The sequence below is a fragment of the Ammodytes marinus genome, assembly GCF_949987685.1.
Source record: "Ammodytes marinus genome assembly, chromosome: 1".
Lineage (NCBI taxonomy): Eukaryota > Metazoa > Chordata > Actinopteri > Uranoscopiformes > Ammodytidae > Ammodytes > Ammodytes marinus.
This window is the reverse complement of record NC_137230.1, coordinates 37,374,520-37,398,966: the sequence shown is the minus strand read 5'-3', so window position 1 is coordinate 37,398,966 and position 24,447 is coordinate 37,374,520. Positions and strand designations below refer to the sequence as shown.

At 41.1% G+C, this 24,447-nt stretch overlaps 3 protein-coding genes across 3 annotated transcripts in view; 1 reads left to right on the top strand and 2 right to left on the bottom strand.

Moving 5' to 3' along the window:
* The window catches only part of nfatc3a (nuclear factor of activated T cells 3a), a 231,951-nt gene that overhangs the window by 43,886 nt on the left and 163,618 nt on the right, over positions 1-24,447 (bottom strand). The gene's annotated exons all lie outside the window — the stretch shown is intronic.
* LOC307251864 (NACHT, LRR and PYD domains-containing protein 3-like) lies at positions 1,187-19,508 on the bottom strand (the record flags this gene model as incomplete). Its single annotated transcript, XM_080029294.1, has 16 exons — positions 1,187-1,722; positions 3,162-3,208; positions 3,322-3,495; positions 5,864-6,034; positions 6,482-6,652; positions 8,446-8,619; positions 8,810-8,983; positions 9,089-9,262; positions 10,126-11,929; positions 12,606-12,834; positions 12,924-13,002; positions 13,662-13,772; positions 14,821-14,931; positions 15,945-16,094; positions 18,926-18,950; positions 19,490-19,508. 16 exons carry the CDS (start codon positions 19,506-19,508, stop codon positions 1,187-1,189), a joined length of 4,149 nt encoding a protein of 1,382 aa, XP_079885420.1.
* LOC307253804 (leukotriene B4 receptor 1) overlaps positions 23,831-24,447 on the top strand; it is a 3,322-nt gene continuing 2,705 nt past the window's right edge. The window contains 1 exon segment of the mRNA XM_080031976.1: positions 23,831-24,447. This exon segment is cut by the window's right edge and continues 491 nt beyond it. Coding sequence (XP_079888102.1) covers positions 23,835-24,447 — 613 coding nt within the window. The 5' untranslated portion in view covers positions 23,831-23,834.

Sequence of the window (24,447 nt, the reverse complement as noted above, 5' to 3'; positions counted from 1 at the left end):
GTCTGCAAATCTCCAGATGTAATGTTTAGGTTACCTTTTAACTGAAAATGCACTTTTCTTGTGGCGCTTGTGGATATTTTTAAAGGAAGTCCACTTCTAGGCAGATGTTCAGTCACTCTTAAAGCTCTCCATTTGTAGATGATTTGCCTCACACTGGACCGATGGAGCTCAACCTTTTTTTAAATTAATTTATAGCTGTGTCCAGACTATTGTGCAACATCACAACTCTATTCCTGAGATCCTCTGAGATTTTATTTTCCTCTTGGCATTTCTGACCTGTATGGGTTCACTTTGGTGGGCCTAAACTGACCTGGTTTGATCTCTGTTTTATCTAGTGCCGCCACATTTCTTCCCTAAAGATCTCTCATTACATCAATTTCATCACTCAATTTGGCCCACCTGATTGTCTTTACCTAGCCTGGCACCGCCCGCCTACTACTTCCGCTCAATTTTCATTTCCCTTCAGTAGTCAGTCTGGGTCTGCGGTATATTCTTAGGTTTTCTCCGGACAGATTTCTGCCGGTCCAATCAGTGAACAGAAGGAGTGGCTCAGAAGCCGGCGTAAGACATGGTTGGTTGGCAGATCCAGAGTGGCACTGGGCAGATCCAATAGTTTTAAACTTCAACAGACACCCGCCTTCAAGTGAGTTAACGTATGTCAATTGAGCGATTCCAGACCTTCTGTACAAATGAAATGAAGTACGATGGTCTGGTAGGACCAGGCTAAATGAAGTTCGATGGTCTGGTAGGACCAGGCTAAATGAAGTACGATGGTCTGGTAGGACCAGGCTAAATGAAGTACGATGGTCTGGTAGGACCAGGCTAAATGAAGTACGATGGTCTGGTAGGACCAGGCTAGTCTTTACCTGCTTAATTTAAGCAATACAGCTCAGGGTTCACAAACTTTTGCTCATACAATAGTTGGCAAATAATTTGTTTATTTAATTAACAATTGATTTACGGAAAAGGAAAATGTGGAATTGATAAACAAACATCTGTTATTTCATATAATACATATATACTGGTATTGATAAAAATGAATTAATAATTGTTAAATTAAATAAAATTCCAAAAGGCTCAAGGGGTTCACAAACTTTCAAGCAGCACTGTATATGCTGCGTGATGGTGACAGAGTGAACTTTGACTGATCTTAAGTCAGCAGTGTTTCTGTGCACATGAGAGCCTCTCAAACCTGCAGACACAGAGACACTGAGGAACGAGGTGACCTGAGCGCAAACCCAGGGTGAAGAGGTTCAGTGAATGTGGTGTTGAAGGTGTGGAGGTGGATCAGTGAGTCAGAGAAGACTCCGTAGAAGGACAGAGAGCCAGCAGGACAGTCCACATACACTGCTACTCTGTTAGAGACAAAGGAGGAGTAGATGGATGTTGTTCTGTTATTGTGAAAGACAGCGTAACCACCATCATCAGAGCAGTACAGAGTCCAGGACTGATGATTCCCTCCAAACCCACAGTCATTACGGTTTCCTTTCCTTCTGATTCCTCTGTAACTCACTGATATACCAACCCCTCCGCTCCACTCGACCTCCCAGTAACGGCGACCAGTCAGACGTTTACTACACAGCAGCTGAGCCCTGCGGTAAAATCTGTCTGGATGATCAGGATATGGCTGCTCCTCCTCCACCAGTGTCACTTTCCTGTTGTTGTCAGACAGTTTGAGGTTTCTGTGTACTGTGTTTGTGTCCAGTTCCAGATCGCAGGCATCTGATGGAGAGAACAAGACACAGTTCAGCTGCAAGTTAGTATCTATTGATTGATAAAAAACTTTACTGACAATTAATGAAATTACATTTTTGGAACATAGTCTCCTGTGTTGATGTTGAAAAAATGTAAACTCAAAAATCCAGTTCTAACAACATTAACATTTACTGAATGGTAAAAGTTGTGATGGCTTCCTGAAATTCACAAATAAGGTCATATTTGAAACATTTTCACATCAAAATCTAAAACAGTCTTCTACTACTGAAATATTTCACGAAATTCTGGAAAATATATGAAAACAGGTTTCTTCAGATATAAAGTTTCAATTCTAAACATGGTGGAAATAAACCACATACCTGACCCCCATTTCCACTCCCACAGTTAAAATTACATGATGGCAGGAGTATGCATATCATAATGCACATTGCATACATACTGTAATTCTTTTGTATCTTGGGATTAGGATGGCCTAGAGGAAAAGAGGGCCGACCAGTAACCATGAGGTCTCTGGTTCCTCCCAGTAACTATAAGGTCTCTGCATTAAACTTTCAAATACAACTTTTTGTCAGTTTCCTGTTTCTTATTAAATAATTTGTGATTGATGGAGTAGGCTGTTACCATGGAAGTATTTACTGCCCCCGTAAAATTCAGGATTTTGAGATACGTAGTTATTAATTCCCAGACTAAGTACTGCATCACATTCATGTCTTAAACTCCTGGATTCTGTTTTTCATTCTGCTTTAAGGTTCATCACAGGAGATGCCTATGACACACATCATTGTGATTTGCTCCCCCATTATTTGACTACCATGATGCAAATTTCAGATGGGCCTCATCAGACCCGCTCCACTGACATGCTCATGTTATATGTTCCTTACGCCAGGTCTGAGCTCGGTAAAACAGCTTTTAGCTTTAGTGCCCCTGACTCCTGGACAATTTACACCTTAAAATAAAAATAAATACATTAACAAGTTTAGACATATTATTTGTAATCTGCCCCACATAAACTGTAACTGTTTTGGCTAAGCGATGTTCTTCTTCTCCATTTTCGGAATGTTTTAATTGTTTTTTCTCTCCTTGTAAACGGTTGTGTATTTGTATTTGTATTGTATATTGTGTATTTGTAAAACTCAACGTCATTGTAAAAGAGGGTCACCCCTCAATTGATCTTTCGAGGTTAAATAAAGGAAAATTATACATTGTATGTGCACAGTCTTGTACTTCTCCTTTTCTCCTTTATGTTGGTTTACTTAGCAATGCAGTTATGGAAACTGCCCCACAATAAAGAATACAATGAAAAAACCAGAAAGAGCTTGAAGAGTAGATTAGTGAAAATAGTCCTGATTAAAACTTGGGGAATCCTTAATTTAACTACAGTAAAGAACATTTTAAATGTGATATTCTGAATCAGATCTTCTGAATGAAACTTAAATCACACTTACATTTCCTCACACCAGGTTTGAGTGTCTGCCGTCCACCATGGTCCATCCTGGAGGACAAAACACATATCCACCATTAAACATGAACCTGTTAGTCAGAGTCAAAGACAAATAATCCATTCTGTCAACAGAGAGATACTGTGGTCCGTCGACCTGTCTATACCTGAGAGTGTTCAGTCTCCAGTTTGGATCCTTTAGTCCATCAGACAAGAGTTTCACTCCTGAGTCTCCTGGATGGTTGTAGCTCAGGTCCAGCTCTCTCAGATGGGAGGGGTTGGAGCTCAGAGCTGTGGCCAGAGAAGCACAGCCTTCATCTGTGATCTGATAACCTGACAAACTAAACACACACACACACACACACACACACACACACACACACACACACACACATTGTACTTATACCAATGATGTCTGCTGCTACAGGTCCCTCTCAAACCCAACATCCTTATAATGTGATATTTCTTGTTGTTGATTAAACCAAAATAAAATGCTCACGTTTGTTTATTAAGAGGGGTTAGGTCTCTCAGCATAAACCGTTTAAAGCTGGGGTGGAGGATTTTGGGGAGAAAATGCCAGTTGGGATAGAGATTCGAATTCAAATACCTCAACCGCTCCACTTGTTCTCTTTGGTCCCTCCCCTATGGTCCCTCCCTGACACGCTCTACACCAACAAAGTCGTGCCAAAGTGAATGGACAGTCCCAACAGCCAATAAGAACAGAGAATCGGAGCCTCGCTCTGATTGGTCAAAGTGTACAGCTCATGTTAACTTTGACCAATCATAAATCATATAGCCCAGCCTGGACCCTGAAAACCCTGACAACTTCCGGCCTATATCAAACCTCCCATTTCTCTCCAAATTACTTGAACGTTCTGTCGCCATCCAGCTCAAACACCATCTCCACTCAAACCAACTTTATGAAACATTTCAATCCGGCTTCAGAACTCATCACAGCACAGAAACAGCTCTACTCAAAGTAACAAATGACCTCCTGCTTGCATCTGAATCTGGCTCACTCACCATTATCCTCCTCCTTGACCTCAGCGCCGCCTTTGACACCATCAACCACACCATACTCCTCAATCGCCTGGAATCATCCATTGGCATCACCGGCGCCGCACTTTCCTGGTTCAGATCATACCTTTCAAACAGATTCCACTTCATTTCCATCAATAACTGCATATCCATAACCACCCCAGTCACACATGGTGTGCCCCAAGGTTTCCTTCTGGGTCCCCTTCTGTTTATCCTCTACATTCTTCCCCTTGGCCACATCATACGCCACCACGGACTACAATTTCACTGTTACGCCGACGATACCCAGCTTTACATCTCCACAGCAACCATCACTCCTGCCATTCCCTCCACCCTCACAACCTGTCTCACTGCAATAAAAACCTGGATGAACAACAATCTTCTCAAACTCAACTGCAATAAATCAGAAATCATCATCATTGGCCCCAAATCCCGCCTCCCCTCCACCCAAGACTTTTCACTATGCATTGACGGACACACAGTCACTCCCTCCCCCCTGGTCCGGAACCTTGGAGTCCTCCTAGATCCTACTCTCTCCTTCAAATCCCACATCAAAAACATCATAAAAGTATCTTTCTTCCACCTCTGTAACATTGCACGCCTTCGACCCACTCTCTCCCCCTCCACTGCAGAAACACTCATTCATGCCTTCGTCACCTCCAGACTGGATTATTGCAACAGCATCCTCTACGGCCTCCCCTCCACCCACCTCCTCAAACTCCAATATGTCCAGAACTCTGCTGCCAGATTACTCACCCACACCCGCTCATGAGAACACATCACTCCCATCCTCAAAAAACTTCACTGGCTCCCAATACAGCACCGAATTAATTTCAAGATCCTGCTCACCACCTACAAAGCCCTCAATAACCTTGCCTCCCCCCCACCTCATCGACCTCCTCAAACGTCACTCCCCCACTCGCCAACTCAGATCATCTAACACCAACCTTCTGACCCCCATCACAAGATCAAAACACCGCACCACAGGAGACAGAGCTTTTGCCATTGCTGCCCCAACCCTCTGGAATTCCCTCCCCATAAACATCCGAAATGCAGACTCATTAAACTCATTTAAAAGCCAACTCAAAACTCACCTCTTCAAGAAAGCATATGACCCCTGACCAACCCACACCACACCTGACTATTCCAAACCTCTTTTTGAATCTGTATCTTGTTTTCCGTTGTTTTTGTTTTGTTTTTCTTATGTAGGCCTATTGTATATTCTATGTGATGTAAAGCATCTTTGAGTGACCTCCAAAAAAGCGCTATATAAATCTTATCAATTATTATTTTTGTATACCCCAGCTTTAACAGTTCAGATTAAATTAAAGTTCCCGTACTGATGTTTTTTTTCTGCAGTGAACGAGATTATGGCCTCTATATGCAAAGTGTTTCTGAATAGGAGAAAAGAGTCTGATTGTTGTCTTGTGCTCCGATCAACAGGTCAGAGTATCTGGCCTTCTTAGGGTTTCTGGGTCATGTGGACAGCGCTTGGAGATTTTATAGTTTATAGAGACTAACTCTCAGTCGACAGCAGAAAACACTGGAGCTGGTGATTGGAGGAAACACACAGCCTGATTTGACCTCAGTGGCGTCTTTTTATATTTATATATATTTTCTGTGTGGTTTTTACTTCCTTGCTGGATGACTATATACAAACTGAACACTGACCTGAGAGTTTGCAGTTTACAGTGTGGACTCTTGAGTCCAGCGAACAGATGCTTCACTCCTGAATCCTGCAGGTCGTTGTTACTCAGGTCCAGCTCTCTCAGACTAGAGGAGGAGCTGAGAACTGAGGACAGAGCTTCACAGCTTCTCTCTGAGAGTTTACAGCCACTCAGCCTGAGGAGGATTGTCAGTCAGTCATTTCAATAATTAATAGTTCTTAACAGCTTCACAGCTTTTCACTATGAGCTTACAGTCGATCAGCCTAAAGAAGTATTTACTCAGTCAATTTAAAAGTGAACATTTCTATACAAAATAAACGATGAGTGAGGTAACTTCTGAAATAGTTAGACACTGACCGTAGAGTTTCCAGTCTACAGAGTTGATCCTTCATTACAGCAGACAGTAGACTTACTCCTGAGCCTCCTGGATGGTTGTTGCTCAGGTTCAGCTCTCTCAGGTGGGAGGGGTTGGAGCTCAGAGTTGAGGCCAGAGAAGCACAACCTTCCGCTGTGATCTGACAAAAAGACAGACTAAACACACACAAACACAAACACAAAATTTTTTTTTATAGAAAATCTATATTGAATATGAAAGATAATTATTTACAAACTGAACACTAACCTGAGAGATTCCAGTTTACAGTCTGGACTCTGTAGTCCAGCAGAAAGCAGATTCACTCCTGAATCCTGCAGGTCGTTGTTACTCAGGTCCAGCTCTCTCAGACTAGAGGAGGAGCTGAGAACATGGGACAGAGCTCCACAGCTCCTCTCTGAGAGTTTACAGCCACCAAGCCTGGAGAGGATTCAGAAAGAGATAAGAAAAGAATTACAGAAAATATATATTTCTGAATAACAACCCCAATTCCGAAAATGTTGTCATGTTATGTAAAATGTGACTAAAACAGAATGTGATAATATTATGAATTATTTTTGACGTGTATTCAATATAAAACAGTAAAAATACACTATATGTATTTGTTTAAACTGATCAAATGTGTGGATGTATGGACAAACTGTGTTTACAGACAATGGTCTTCTGAAGTGTTCCATTACCAATGTAGTAACCATGTCATTTTTCAATGCAGTGCAACCTGAGGTCATGGGCATTACATTTTAATGTTTGACCTTGCCCCTTGCGTGCAGAGATTTCTCCAGATTGTCTAAATATTTTTATTATATTATGGACTGTAGATGGTGAAATCCTTCAATTGTTTCTGAATAGGAGAAAATTGTCTGACTGTTGTCTTATGCTCCAATTAACAGGTCAGAGTATCTGGCCTTCTTGGAGTTTCTGGGTCATGTGGACAGCGCTTGGAGATTTAATAGTTCTGCTGGGAGACTAACTCTCAGTCGACAACGGAAAACATTGGAGCTGGTGATTGGAGGAAACACAGCCTGATCTCAGTGGCGTCTTTTAATATTTCTGTTTTGTTTTTTACTTCCATAATAAACACCCAGTTTATGGTAAGGTTGTTAATGAGACAAGATCAGAAGTGAACCTATGCTTTCAGGGCTGTACAGTGCGACAGTTTTGATCGCATTTGCTACTGAAATTGATCACGTGCGATGATGAATACAAATCCATTCGCACTCGTGCGACAGCTTGCTAATGAGGAGAGGCTGTCTTTGAAACACAGAGGAGCGCTGCACAACACTGCTTAGAGGGCTCTACATTAACACTGCGGGTAAATGAGTCTTAGGCAAGTAAGTTATTGAGTCCACCCTCCACTTTGGCTGGTGAAAGATATGTGTCCTCGGGATCTGTGCTCGTGCAGTGATTCTAGGTATAAAAACTTCACCTACGGCAATTACCGGAAGGAGACGGCACATTACCGCAGTTAAGTTAGCGCGTGTACAAACAGAACATTTCCTGTGCGCCTTCACATTAAAAGCCTGTTACTAGCCAAACGTGAGTTGACTTTTATTTTGAAGCCGGTAAGAACAGGAAGTTAGCGCTTTTTTCTAGCTTGAAAGGCAACTCCTTCAGCTGCAGCGAACAGTCAACAGTAGCCTAGTCTATTTAAACAAAGTTTTAAATAGGCCACTGAAAAGCTACTCCCAACACATTCACAACAACCTATTTAATTTATCCTAAATTGTACCAATATGTATACTTATTTATTTAATAGGCTATGTTTAATGTTTTAAAGTTTGGTTTTAATTAACAGAAGGACATTTTAATAATAATAATTCTGAATCAGCAAAAAATTGCAATTGGCAGGTTAGATTCTTTTTTCTAAATTGCAATCAGTGCACCCCTATTCATTTTTCCATAATTATTACTGCACACACTAGGATATAATATTAATTGAGAATCTCAAATGAGACCAAGATGACAGGCTCAAAGGTAATTAGAGCGAAATGCAAGGGTTAAGGTTATGCAAGTTTTCGATCATACTTTGTGTGCTACCAAATTTATTTTTGTGCTACTGAATTTTTTTGCTTGCTAGCACCAGTGCTACCACCTAAAAAAATAAGCGTACAGCCCTGGCTTTAATTAACCAAGTAAAGTTCATGTGTCATAAACAAACACTACTTAAAAGTAATTTAACTTGCTGGATGATTATATAAAAACTGAATACTGACCTGAGACATTCCAGTTTACAGTATGAACTCTGCAACCCGGTGGTAAGCATATTCACTCCTGAATCCTGCGGGTCGTTGTTACTCAGATCCAGCTCTCTCAGACGAGAGGACTGGGAGCCGAGAACTGAGGACAGAGCTTCACAACTTCTCTTTGAGAGTTTACAGCCATTCAGCCTGTGGAGGATTTTCATTCAGTCAATAATAATAGTTAATAATTAATAGTTCTTAACAGCTTCACAGCTTTTCACTATGAGCTTACAGTCGATCAGCCTAAATAAGTATTTACTCAGTCAATTTAAAATTGAACATTTCTATACAAAATAAACGATGAGTGAGGTAACTTCTGAAATAGTTAGACACTGACCGTAGAGTTTCCAGTCTACAGAGTTGATCCTTCATTACAGCAGACAGTAGACTTACTCCTGAGCCTCGTGGATGGTTGTTGCTCAGGTTCAGTTCTCGCAGATGGGAGGGGTTGGAGCTCAGTGCTGAGGCCAGAGAAGCACAACCTTCCGCTGTGATCTGACAAAAAGACAGACTAAACACACACACCCACACACACACAAACACAAACACAAAAAAAATTGTTATATAAAATCTATATTGAATATGAAAGATAATTCTTTACAAACTGAACACTAACCTGAGAGATTCCAGTTTACAGTGTGGACTCATTAGTCCAGCAGAAAGCAGATTCACTCCTGAATCCTGCAGTTTGTTGTTACTCAGGTCCAGCTCTCTCAGACTAGAGAACTGGGAGCTGAGAACTGAGGACAGAGCTTCACAGCTCCTCTCTGAGAGTTTACAGCCACTCAGCCTGGAGAAGATTCAGAAAGAGATAAGAAAAGAATTACAGAAAATATATATTTCTGAATAACAACCCTAATTCCGAAAATGTTGTCATGTTATGTAAAATGTGACTAAAACAGAATTTGATAATTTTATGAATTCTGTTCTATGTGTATTCAATATAAAACAGTAAAAATACATTACATGTATTTGTTTAAACTGATAAAATGTTTGGATGTATGGACAAACTGTCGTTACAGACAATGGTCTTCTGAAGTGTTCCATTACCAATGTAGTAACCATGTCATTTTTCAATGCAGTGCAACCTGAGGTCATGGGCATTACATTTTAATGTTTGACCTTGCCCCTTGCGTGCAGAGATTTCTCCAGATTGTCTAAATATTTTTATTATATTATGGACTGTAGATGGTGAAATCCTTCAATTCTTTGCAGGAATGTTGTTTTTAAACTGTTGGACTGTTTTCCTTTGCAGTTCTTCCCAAAGTGGTGAGCCTCACCCCAATATGGCTTGTGAAGACTAAACATTTAGGGGATGCCTCTTTATATCCATTCATGATAATATCACCTCGTACCAATTATCATATTTATGCGAGTAATGTTCCAAACAGGTGTTTTTTAAAACCGCTGTCCCAAATTGTTTGAAATGTGTTGCGGGCATCAAATTCAGAATAAGCATATATCTCTGAAAATCAATGTAATAGATAGGGTAAAACATAAAATATATTAACTTTGTATTGTCTTCAACTTGATTGTATGTGAAAAAGGATTAACAAATGATCACATTCTCTTTGATATACGTTTTACATAATGTCCCAACTTTTTCGGAATTGGGGCTGTATGTGTAACCTGGATTGCTATGTGTGCACATACAGAGCTTTGTTGGAGGCTTTGACCACTGGCAGCAGCCTCAGAAGAGCCTCCTCTGAAGCAGAGTATATCTTCAGGTCAAACACGTCCAGATCTTTTTCTGATGACAGCAAGATGAAGGCCAGAGCGTACCACTGAGCAGGAGACAGTTTCTTTGTGGAGAGACTTCCTGAACTCAGGGCCCGTTGGATCTCCTCCACTAGAGAATGATCATTCAGTTCATTCAGACAGTGGAACAGATTGATGCTTTTCTCTGCAGAGGGAGTCTCCTGGATCTTCTTCTTGATGAACTGGACTGTTGCCTCACAGGCCTCAGAGCTGCCTTTTGTCTCTTCTAGCAGGCCTTGTAGATGTTTCTGATTGGCCTCTAGAGAAAGACCCAGGAGGAAGCGAAGGAACAAGTCCAAGTGTCCATTTGGACTCTGTAAGGCCTTGTCCACAGCACTCTGGTGTAGATGTTTCAGGTCAGGATCTTCTCCTAAAAGCTTAGCCCACCTGGAAGTTGTTATTTTTCCTGACATCAGATTGACTCCAGAGTTGATGAACGTCAGATGGACATGAAGAGCAGCCAGAAACTCCTGAACGCTCAGATGGATGAAGCTGAACACCTTGTCCTGGTACAGTCCACTCTCCTCCTTAAAGATCTCTGTGAACACTCCTGAGTAAACTGAGGCTGCTCTGATATCGATGCCACACGCTCTCAGGTCTGATTCATAGAAGATCAGGTTTCCTTTCTGCAGCTGCTCAAAAGCCAGTTTTCCCAGAGACTCGATCATCTTCTTAGTCTTTTTATTCCAGTGTGGATCTGTTTCAGCTCCTCCGTCATACTTGATGTTCTTCAGTTTGGCCTGAACCACCAAGAGGTGGATGTACATCTCAGTCAGGGTCTTGGGCAGCTCTCCTTCCTCTCCGGTCTTCAACTCATCCTCCAGAACTGTAGCAGTGATCCAGCAGAAGACTGGGATGTGGCACATGATGTGGAGGCTCTGTGATGATTTGATGTGGGAGATGATTCTGCTGGCCTGCTCCTCATCTCTGAATCTCTTCCTGAAGTACTCCTCCTTCTGTGGGTCAGTGAACCCTTTGACCTCTGTCACCATGCCAACACAGTCAGGAGGGATCTGATTGGCTGCTGCAGGCCGTGTGGTTATCCAGAGGCGAGCAGAGGGAAGCAGTTTCCCCCTGATGAGGTTTGTCAGCAGCACATCCACTGAGGTAGACTCTGTCACATCAGTCAGGATCTCATTGTTGTGGAAGTCCAGAGGAAGTCGACACTCGTCCAGACCGTCAAAGATGAACACAACCTGGAACTCTTCAAAGCTGCAGATTCCTGCTGCTTTGGTTTCAGTAAAGAAGTGATGAACAAGTTCCACCAAGCTGAACTTTTTCCCTTTCAGCATATTCAGCTCTCTGAATGTGAATGGAAATGTGAACTGTATGTCCTGGTTGGTTTTGTCTTCAGCCCAGTCCAGAGTGAACTTCTGTGTTAAGACTGTTTTCCCAATGCCAGCGACTCCCTTTGTCATCACTGTTCTGCTTGGTTTATCCCTTCCAGGTGAGGCTTTAAAGATGTCTTCTTGTCTGATTGTGGTTTCTGGTCTGTGTGTTTTCCAGGATGCTGTTTCAATCTGTCTGACCTCATGTTCAGCATTGACCTCTCCAGTCCCTCCCTCTGTGATGTAGAGCTCTGTGTAGATCTGATTCAGAAGGGTTGGGTTTCCTGCTTTAGCGATCCCCTCAAACACACACTGGAACTTCTTCTGCAGGTTAGACTTGAGTTCACGTCGGCACACTGCAGCATTAGTTCCTGAATAAACAATTAAAAAAAACAGTAAAACAGTGAATGGATCTAATTGGAAATCAGAAAATATTATTATTATTATTATTATTATTATTATTATAAATATTATTATTATGTATGCTTTTTCCAATGACCAAACCTCCCACTTAAATTCGATAAGGGCTTTTGTGTGCGATGGGAATGTTAACACCCTGCAGAAGAGACCAGGGTAGAGAATTAGCAGCGGCTAGTGGCAAAAAGCCCCTGGAATATCTGAAATTACCCCTGGGATACATTTAATGGGAGCATTTAAAGCTGGGGTATGTGATTTCTGATTGGTCAAAATGAACATGAGCTGTACACTTTGACCAATCAGAGCGAGGCTCCGATTCTCTGTTCTTTTTGGCTGATGGGACTGTCCATTCACTTTGGCACGACATTGTTGGTGTAGAGCGTGTCAGGGAGGGACCATAGGGGAGGGACCAAAGAGAACAAGTGGAGCGGTTGAGGTATTTGGATTCGAATCTCTATCCCAACTGCCATTTTCTCCCCAAATCCTCCACCCCAGCTTTATTACCCCCATAAAATTAAATTTAGAGAAAATAGACAATTGTTAAACTGCACTTTCCAACATTACATTTATTAAATTAAAGGTCTAAAAATAGATTTGAAGAGCAGATGTGTGCAGTCAAACTCTTCTTACTGCTCCACAGAAGGTCAGCCAGCTCCTCCTGATTCATTCCCCTCAGGAAGTTCACTGTGATCCTCTGAAATGCTTCTCTGCTGCTCCTCCTCTGCTCTTCATCCTCGCCATCCAAAACCTCCTCATCCTCCCTCTGACTCTCTAAGCATTCTGGGTAATCTGGACTCAGAATACTCTGGATCTTCTTCAGCTCGTTCTTCACATAAGTGACAATGTTTTCCTCCAGCAGCTGCAACAGAATAATAAACGGAACATTTAATATTAACTGGTAGAACACAACATGTAAATCATGAAAAAGCTGTTTCTACATGAACACACCATGAATGTGGAGTCCAGGTGTGTTTGGTGCTGCTGGGCAGACTGATCACTGGGAACCTCTGAGCTCTGCTGCTGAACTCTGTGGAGAAAACATCAAGTTTAACATAATTTAAATATCAGATATTCTGCTCATTTTCAGGGTCAATATTGTAATGTGGGTTTTAAAGCTGGGGTGGAGGATTTAATAATAATAATAATTGATTGGATTTATATAGCACTTTATTCCCTTAGGACTCAAAGCGCTTTACAGGGTTCCAGGTTCAATTCGTTCACACACAGTCATACCGGTGGTGGAAAACTACGATAGTAGCCACAGCTGCCCTGGGGAGAAAATGGCAGTTGGGATAGAGATTCGAATCCAAATACCTCAACCGCTCCACTTGTTCTCTTTGGTCCCTCCCTGACACGCTCTACACCAACAACGTTGTGCCAAAGTGAATGGACAGTCCCTACAGCCAATAAGAACAGAGAATCGGAGCCTCGCTCTGATTGGTCAAAGTGTACAGCTCATGTTAACTTTGACCTATGAGAAATCATATACCCCAGTTTTAACTAGAAACTGTCCTCATGGTGTGGTGTCCAAAAACCCCTTTATATTTATCACTGTGTCCTAACTGAATCTCCTCTTTTCCGCCTCTGTCTGAAACTATCTGTTTTACAGCGTGTCTCTTTTAGCCCTGCTCTCACAAACATCTAGTCTGCTCTGATTGGCCCTTATACTGGATATTAGATTCTTACCTTGGAGAGGCAGATTGTCCATCTTTAAAGTCAATAGGGCGATCCACAGACCAGTCACTCTTAAAGGACACACAGCTGGGTTCAGGAGGGTCTGTTCTCTGCTGCTGCATCCTGATACAAACAAACAAATAAAAGTAGTTTCAAAACCTCCTGTGCACCTTGTCATCTTTATTTCCAGAGAGTGATCCGTTCGCTCTACATTATCCCTCACTTATAAATCTTGTTTGCGTATTGATACTCATGTCAGTATCCAGGATACCAAAAAATTAGGGGTGCCCTAATAAAGTAATGTTTGGCCCTTATCTGAGCTTTTTAATGAATGAAAACTCTGAGCCCACACTTATATTCATGATTACCTAAATGTTTAATGCATCTGAATCTGACTCTCTGAAATAACAGAGAAATCTGATTTAGGTTTTTGAACATGGGTTTTCAGAATGGTGGAAAAAAACAGAGGGTTGTTTTTTCTCATAATTGGGGAGTCTCTAGTCACACCAGGGACCCATATAAATATTGAAAAACAATGCGAAAGTGCATTTTGCAAAATAGGTGACCTTTAATGACTCAGATCTGTAAACAGCAGGTCCTGAGGACAGAGGGAACTCCAAAGTAAATCCTGCTCTAAATACTAGATATTAGATTCTTACCTTGGAGAGGCAGATTGTCCATCTTTAAAGTCAATAGGGCGATCCACAGACCAGTCACTCTTAAAGGACACACAGCTGGGTCCAGGAGAGTCTGGTCTCTGCTGCTGCATCCTGATACAAACAAACAAATAAAAGTAGTTTTGATATGAAAAGAAATTCAAACTGTCAGCTCTGGAAAAATACATTTATTTCTATCTTAATAGCACCTTTCTTCACACTGTGACAAGGTGCCTAACCAAAGAACACTTAACTCTACTCAGCTTTATGGTTCTCCACAATTTAAAAAGGTACCCGGTACCTACTTTGTCGAGGTTCCAAGAAGTAAGTACCAGGTACTAAACTGTGATTGGTCAGAGATCTTTGAGTCATCACCCTATCCTGGACAACACTCTCTTCTCTACTGTTGTGTGTATTGATAACTATGTAAATATGCAGGTCCTGGACGACAAAGTAATGCTCCTTTTGAGAAATGTCAGATAACAACAGAGTTCTGGTATACTGTTAGTTCTCACCTTCCATCAGCAGATTGTCCATCTTTAAAGTCAAGAAGTCGACCCATAGACCGGTCACTCTTAAAGGACACACAGCTGGGTCCAGGAGGGTCTGTTCTCTGCTGCTGCATCCTGATACAAACAAACAAATGAAAAGTAGTTTTGAAATGAAAAGAAATTCAAACTGTCAGCTCTGGAAAAATACATTTATTTCTATCTTAATAGCACCTTTCTTCACACTGTGACAAGGTGCCTAACCAAAGAACACTTAACTCTACTCAGCTTTATGGTTCTCCACAATTTAAAAAGGTACCCGGTGCCTACTTTGTCGAGGTTCCAAGAAGTAAGTACCAGGCACTAAACTGTGATTAGTTAGAGATCTTTCAGTCATCAATGGGCGGCACCCTATCCTGGACAACACTCTCTTCTCTACTGTTGTGTGTATTGATAACTATGTAAATATGCAGGTCCTGGAGAGTGATGCTCCTATTGAGAAATGTCAGATGACAACAGAGTTCTGGTATACTGTTAGTTCTCACCTTCCATCAGCAGATTGTCCAGCTTTAAAGTCAATAGGGCGATCCACAGACCAGTCACTCTTCATGGACACACAGCTGTGTCCAGGAGAGTCTGGTCTCTGCTGCTGCATCCTGATACAAACAAATAAATAAACATGAAAGCGTTTAAACTTGAGAAAAGATTCTTTCTACACCAGCTGAAATAATAGAAAATAAAAAATCAGTCAGAAGACAGTACAGGTGAAACTCGAAAAACTAGAATATCGTGCAAAAGTTAATTTCTGTAATTCAACTTAAAAGGTGAAACTAATATATTATATAGACTCATTACATGCAAAGTGAGTTATTTCAAGCCTTTATTTGTTATAATTGTGATTATTATCAACCACAAACTCAAAATCTCATAAAATTTGAATATTACATGAAATCAATAAAAACAGGATTTTAAATACAGAAATGTCGGCCCTCTATAAAGTATAATCATGCATATGTACTCAGTACTTGATCTGGGCCCCTTTTGAATGAATTCTTGCCTCAATTCCAATTCATTTTCCATGATATTCTAATAATATGAGTTTCACCTGTATATAGAGAAGAGTGATGGACAGTTAGAGATCCTCATGTCACCTGTGAGCTTTGGTGTGTCCGTCATGTTCCCCTCCCTCCTCTGTGTCCTCACTCTGATCCATAGCAGAGCCCACACCTGCTGGACAGATGCTCTCTGTCACTGCAACAACAGCACTGATACTGTTCCTTTTGTGTGGTTTGTAGATTAAACTGGAGAGGAGACACACAGAGAGACAGAAGATGTTGCTATAGAGTTCTGACAAAAACCAAGAAAGTTGATCGCATTACACCAGTCCAATCTCTACACTGTTTATCAGCCTGTCACAGAATTGACTTCAAGATTTTGTTCCTATATACAAAACCTATGAACCCACCAGATATCATTGTTTGTCCCAATACATGTGGTCAGATGAAGAATGCTGAAAACATCCAGTCATAACTTTTACAGTGGAAATCAGCACCTTTTTTGGTGGTTCTGAAACCACAATCAACTGTGGACCGGAAGTTACATCACATGGACTGAACCTCAGAGTAAAAACAACCAGCGATGGATACATAAGCAGGAGGAAAGTTCAAGTATTATGAAGTACTATAGGCTATATATGAATAAAAATATGTCCCAATCGTATGCCCTCTGCATGCTAACTTTATACTTTTAACGACCATATGTAATAAAAGAATGTTGATGGCCTTCAAGTTCAAAGTCCTGCAGTAAATTCTGCCTTCATAGGAAAGATACAACCTTATTGAGCCTCACTGTCAAAAACCGGGTCAAACTCACACGTCTCGCAAACATAGCTGCCAAATGAATCGGTCTCCCCACACCCACACTGTCAGAGCTTAATCTCAAGGCCATCTCACGCATTGCATCCACAATAGCACAGGACAACTCACACCCACTCAACTGCCACTTCACTATTATGCCCTCTGGACGCATGTACAGGTCCCTGGGCAGGAAGGCTCGCTATAGCAAAAGCTTGGTGTGTGTGTGTGTGTGTGTTGTGTGTGTGTGCCTGGTGCCTGCAGCCATAGCAGCCCTAAACAAAAGGCCAAGATAAAAAACACCCCAGTCCCACTCTGTCTATATATATTCTGTCTCTATGTTATATTATTCTGTTTTTCCATCTTTTATTATCTGTTGGCGTGCGGCCCATAACTGTACTATGATGTGAAGTAGAAGTTCCCCTTGAGGACATTAAAGTCTAAGGTCATAATAATGATACAATAAGGTTTGGTCTTATCTATAAAGGGAGAGATTAATTTACTGCAGTGCTATGAACTGAGCTCAGTCAACTGACAAGGTTGGCAGTTAACATTAAGAAAACAAAAACAATGATATTCCAGAAAAGATCCAGATGTCTGGGAAACACAATGCACTTCACAATAGGAACACATACAATAGAAAACTGTTTAGAATATAACTATTTAGGCCTGAAAATAAGTTCGACTGGAAGTTTCAACCCAGCAGTCAATGAACTGAGAGAGAAAGCACGCAGGGCTTTTTATGCAATCAAAAGACAAATTTACATTCAGATTCCAATTCTAATTTGGCTCAAACTACTCCAAGCTATTATTGAACCCATCCTGCTCTATGGAAGTGAAGTGTGGGGCCCACAAACAAACCAACTTTTTGACCAATGGGAAAAACATCCAATTGAAATTGCAAACACCGAATTTTGCAAAAGCATTCTGCAGGTACACAGGATATCATGGCAAACAAAAACCTGCCATGACTGACATACAGGTGGTAGCAGAAATATAAACCCTGAGAGTCTGCATCGGGCACAGTAGCTCAGACCTGCCCACCTCAGATGGGGGGCAAAGCATGCAGGAAGGAACGCAACATTCGGCCACAGGGTGATACCTGAGCCATCAAGACAAAAATGTGTGTACCTTATTGTAAAGTGTTACCCCTTTAAAGCTGGGGTGGAGAATTTGGGGAGAAAGTAGCAGTTGGATAGAGATTTGAATCCAAATACCTCAACCGCTCCACTTGTTCTCTTTGGTCCCTCCCCTATGGTCCCTCCCTGACATGCTCTCTACACCAACAACGTCGGTGCCAAAGTGAATGGACAGTCCCAACAGCCAATAAGAACAGAGAATCGGATTATTATTATTTTTTGTTTTTAAGAATCGGAGCCTCGCTCTGATTGGTCAAAGTGTACCGGTCATGTTAATTTTGACCAATCAGAAATCATATACCCCAGCTTTAATGTAGAAATATAATACAAGTATAATATTGTAGGAAGTGTTCTAAAAGCGATTTTTTCATGAGAACCAAGAATTACATTGTCAGGCTGTACTTCACATAAACCATTTTTCCCCACTACTTATAATTCTAATTAAATGTTTGTGTTTATAGAGGCATTTGTCTTAATCTGTCATATAGCAGAGCTCCGGCTGTGTTTCACTTTTGCCATTTTGAAAAAATTATAGGCTTTTTAGGCATCTGACAGACAAAACAATTAATAGATTAACAAAGAACATTATCAGTGGATTAATCAATAAAAGGATCATTAAAGCTTCATATTAAACTAACTAACTCTAAAGTAGTCCACGGATCCTGGACATGGTGGCTAACGGTTAGCACAGAGCTAAGTTTTTCTCATTACAAACAGCAGCTTCTCCCCAACAGACACCTAGAATTTATGCTATTTACAGTTTCTTAGTTTACATAATAATAATGCATTGGATTTATATAGCACTTTTCAAGGCACTCAAAGCACTTTACAGGGTTCCAGGTTCCATTCGTTCACACACAGTCATACCGGAGGTGGTAAACTGCGAGAGTAGCCACAGCGGCCCCTCCGACCACCACCTCAAACACACAGCAGTCATACAAGGCACAGTGAAGGTGGGTGAAGTGTCTTGCCCAAGGACACAACAACCATGATACAGGTGGCCGGGCGGGGATCGAACCACCAACCCTTGGATCGTTGGCCAACCCGCTCTACCACCTGAGCCACGGTTGCCCCAAATAATAAACATAAATCCGTCTTAGAGTCTTAGAGAGTCTTCAAACACTGAAATCTGTCACTTACCGAAGCTCGAACACGGAGAAATGATCTGCGCCACAACGATGGTTGTGATCATATGACCAAATTTACAGATACTGACTTTTGATCTCTCTTATCACAACGTTTTATGTGAGAGGAAGCTACTGGATTTTATTACACACTATTAAAACAAGGAGAACAACCCACTCACACACACACACACACACACAACACACACACAGACACACAGACAAAACACACACACAGACACACAAACAAAAACACACACACACACACACACACTCTCTCTCTCTCTCTCTCTCTCTCTCTCTCTTAACTCTATCAGAGTATAACATAAAAAGTCCTTTTCATTAACTAACTGGTTTAGTCTAACCAATGTTGTGCCCCTCAAACTACAAACAGACCTGTACACTAACCATATCCTCTGAAATATATAAAGATCTTCATTTACAAATACACAGTAATTTATGTGTTTGAGAGAAACAGAAACAGATAGAGAGAGAGAGAGAGAGAGAGAGAGAGAGAGAGAAAGAGAAAGAGAAAGTTAATGAGTAACAGAGTGATAACATGAGTTCGATTTCACCTCACAATGAGCGGCATTGTCCATAATAGCGCCTAAACTGATGTCCCAGTCTCAACATTAGACATAATGGACAACCTGAGCAGAATCCAAATTTGACAAAAATCACAACAGAGCCATGTGAACTTCTTCCATGTTGTTGTTTTTTTTCAAGATTATTTTTGGAGCATTTTTGCCTTTACTAGATAGGTTGGAGAGACAGAGTTGAAATGTGTCAGACAGGGGAATGACATGCAGAGAACGACCCGGGCTGGATTCTAACCCGGGTCTGCTGCAGGGCCAGGGCCCGGGGTGCGACGCTCTGACCACTGCGCCAAGAGCGCCCCCTTCCATGTTGTTTTTATATATTTTTTTATATTATATTAAAGGGGCAGTGTGTAATATGACATCATCAAGAAAGTTCTACAAAGTTCTAGAATGCAACACTCCCTGGGTAACCCCAACCCTTTAGAACAATAACAGAAGCTACAATGGCCTTCAAGGACAAGAACAATTCTACATTTTAAACAATGCACCTGATGACATTCCAACTATGACACTTTCAAGATGGCGGCACAAGGCCTTGGTCCAAAATATGCAGAAATATGGACATATATGAGACCCTTTCTAAGGGAAAAAATAATAATTCAAAAAAAGAAATTCAGCCATTATGCTATTAAATATACTTATGGATATAATAATTACTTTCTACAAAATCTGCTAGGAAATAAAACCCAAAATTCTACACACTGCAGGTTTAATGCATTATTGCATTATTACATATTTTTTTTGTTAAGATTTTTGGCAGATATTTGGGGAATTATTTTTGTCTTTTTTGTGCTCCGATGAATTTTATTTTATATGGAGTGAGATTTTTGGAAGTTCATCTATAACTCCATCTTTATTATTTGAGAACCACCAGACCTTTTATTTGGGAATGCGGCACAAATTTTGTTCAATTTATAAAAATGTATATAAATAAATTAAAAAGTCGCCCCCTGAGAATTTTCAACTGCCCCCTCAATCATTCCATCCTGGCTGGTTCAGATTGTTGAAAAAAATGTTGAGATAGAAAGAAGACATGTTATAAAATAGCCTTTGCCTTTATTGTATAAAGTAAATCCAGTCATATAGAGATTCAGAAAAACTGGTGGTTCGCAAACAACCAACTGCGTTACTGCCACCTAGCAGCGACACTGAGCATTACATCATAAATGTGAACGGAGAATGTAGAATATCTTTAGTTCATTTTGCTATGGAAGTAAATGAGTGTCATCGGATTTTGAAAATAAAAAGCCATTGAATTTTAAGCACTGAATATTTATGCATTGAAATAACGTATCTGAATTTTTTGCCTCTGAATTTAACTCATTACATTTTAAACAACTAATTTTCACCTTTATTTTACAATGTTCTCAAATTCAAAATTAAATATTCGACGTTAAAAAATTCAACGTGCCAAATTCAACTGCAAAATCCCATGTATGAAATTCAGAGTAAAACTTTGGGGACCCAAGGCAGAGCAATCGATCATAGATGCTCGATCGCGTTCAAACAAAGAGAGCCAGTGGGAATATTAGCTTGTTGCCTTGGATACCCGACTGATGCAGGAAGGCAAATCAGGTGTTAGCCATGTCAAACGGCAACGCAAGTAACGATGGTGCTTGGGTGAGTACAAACATGTTTCTATATAGGGAAGAATATAATGGCTAGCATATGTATATAGAAACATGTTTGTTTCCCACTTGCTCTCTTTGTTGAACGCGATCTACTATCTATGATCGATTGCTCTTCCTTGGTTGCCCAAAGTTCTACTCTGAATTTCATACATGGGATTTTGCAGTTGAATTTGGCACGTTGAATTTTTTAACGTTGAAAATTAGATTTTGAATTTGAGAACATTGTAAAATAAAGGTGAACATTTGTTGTTTAAAATGTAATGAGTTAAATTCAGAGGCAAAACATTCAGATACATTATTTCAATGCATAAATATTCAGTGCTTAAAATTCAATGGCTTTTTATTTTCAAAATCCGATGACACTCATTTACTTCCATATTTTTCAGCACTGTAGCTGTGAAAAAAGATGAACATTAAAGGGTCACTAATCACTATGCAGTGTCAGTGGAGGGTGATTTCTTTACCCTCCACTGAGCCTACAGTTTTTTACTCTACATGTAATTCTTAGTATTGAATAATTCTATCATCATAAATCTGAATTGAATTATTTTGAGGAAACTGGAACCAAACGTTAAGACTAGAATATGTTTGTGAACCAAACTGTGGGCCCTGCTGCTGTAAACAACAACAACAGTGAAACAGTAACTTTTCAGGAAGCTTTCTAACTTCAAACAGTGTTCCAGGGATCACATTTTCCTGTGAGGAAAGTTTGTTTTATTCAGTTATGAGAATAAACCTTAGAAAATGTTCACTTCTCTGACACACAAAACTTTACATAGTGCACCTTTAAAACTGGGCATTTCTAAATAACTTATTGTACATTTAAAACATAAATTAATACATTTGTTTTTAAATCCATTAAAGCTGGGGTATGTGATTTCTGATTGGTCAAAGTTAACATGAGCTGTACACTTTGACCAATCAGAGCGAGGCTCCGATTCTCTGTTCTTATTGGCTGTTGGGACTGTCCATTCACTTTGGCACGACTTTGTTGGTGTAGAGCGTGTCAGGGAGGGACCATAGGGGAGGGACCAAAGAGAACAAGTGGAGCGGTTGAGTTATTTGGATTCGAATCTCTATCCCAACTGCCATTTTCTCCCCAAATCCTCCACCCCAGCTTTAATGAAACTATTCTTAAATTGAGCTTTTAATAAGGCATTCAACTTTCTATTGAATGAATAACAAAAAAACTATTTTTGAAGACACTGTTAAGCTCAGAGAGATGGTAGTACAACAGCAGAGCAGCCAGGGGGCAGCACACACTTGGTTATTGGAGTGATACTGTGTGTGTGTGTGTGTGTGTGTGTGTGTGTGTGTGTGTGTGTGTGTACATGCCCGTAAACAAATCAAATCAAATCAGTTTTATTTGTATAGCCCAATATCACAAATACATTTGTCTCAGTGGTCTTTACATTCCATACAATATGATACAGTATGACTCCCTGCCCTTACACCCTTAGCTCGGCTGAGAAAAAACTCCCAGTAAAAAACCCTTTACCGGGATTTACATTTTTTTTTTTAAGAAATCTCAGGGAGAGTTGACAGAGTAAGGGATCCCTCTCCCAGGTCGGACATGCTGCAATAGATGTCATAAGTAAAGTGTGTAATATGACATCATCAAGAAAGTTCTACAAAGTTCTAGAATGCAACGCTCCCTGGGTAACCCCAACCCTTTTGAATAATAACAGAAGCTACAGTGGCCTTCAAGGACAAGAACAATTCTACATTTTAAACAATGCACCTGATGACATTCCAACTATGACACTTTCAAGATGGCGGCACTAGGCCTTGGTCCAAAATATGCAGAAACATGGACATATATAAGATCCTTTCTAAGGGAAAAAAAATAATTCAAAACATTTTTCTCAGCTATTATGCACTAAATTAAACGTACTTATGGATATTATAATTACTTTCTACAAAATCTGCTAGGAAATAAAACCCAAAATTCTACACACTGCAGGTTTAAGGCAAGACAGGTCAGGCCAAAGTTCTTTCAAGCCCTGGTCCAACCAGAGACCTCATGGTTACTGGTCGGCCACCTATCCTCAAGGCCATCCTACCGTCCATACCACTATAAAAATACAGGTGCAACATCTACACCTATGTTGTCTCTGGACCACACGTTATATAAATAATCTAAGTGGTGCTCTGAGGTTAGCAAAAAATTTCTTTCTGACGCATGCATGAACACACACACACACACACACACACACACACACACACACACACATACACACACACACACACACACACACACACATGCATGAATCACGTCTGCGTGCCTTGAATAGCAGAGTGAGGAAACCCTCTTCCTGTGCAGTCTCTCCTCAAAGGGGAAGTGGAGACTTGCATCTGTTGCATTTTGATCAGAATCTTTGTACAGACTCAGTCATTACACACACACACACACACACACACACACACACACACACACACACACACACACACACACACACACACACACACACACACACACACACACACACACACACACTCAGAATCAGACTCTCACTCACTCATTCTGTCACTCAGTTAGTCAGTCAGTCGGTCACCTACTCGCTCATTCACACTCACTCACTCGCTCACTCACTCACTCACTCACTCGCTCGCTCACTCACTCACTCACTCACTCACTCACTCACTCACTCACTCACTCACTCACTCACTCACTCACACACACACTCTTTCAGCCATGAACTTATCGGGCTGGTCTGCCATGGACGAAAAGGGTGGTGAAATGTCTTCTGACGGCGGTGAAAGTCATCATTTCGACGGGGGCACCGCTGTGGCCTGTGTGATTCTCGGCCTTTCCTTCTTGGTCGGCGTTCCCGGGAACATCTTGGTGATTTGGACGATTCTGAAACACGTGCAGCAGCGTTCGCACACCGTCATTCTCATCCTACATCTGGCCGCCGCTGATTTGATGGTGCTTGTGACTCTACCGCTTTGGATCTACGCTTTGGCCGATTCCTGGGTGTTTGGCGAGGCCTCCTGCAAAGCCATGGTGTTCATAATCAACGCTTGCATGTACAGCAGTGTGTTTCTGATCACCTTGATGAGCGTGGAGCGATTTGTGGCCGTGCGTTACCCCTTCGCGTCCGCGGGCTGGAAAAGAAAACAAGCGCTGAATAAGGTTTTGCTCGCCCTGTGGACTGCGGCTTTCCTATTCAGCGTTCCGATAATCCTAACCCAAGTCGTGGGGAAAGATTCCGATTCGGGAAAGGAGCATTGCCTGTACCGGGAATATACCTCTCGCAGTCAAGAGCTGGGCTGTGTGCTATTGGAGACTCTGGTTGGATATGTGC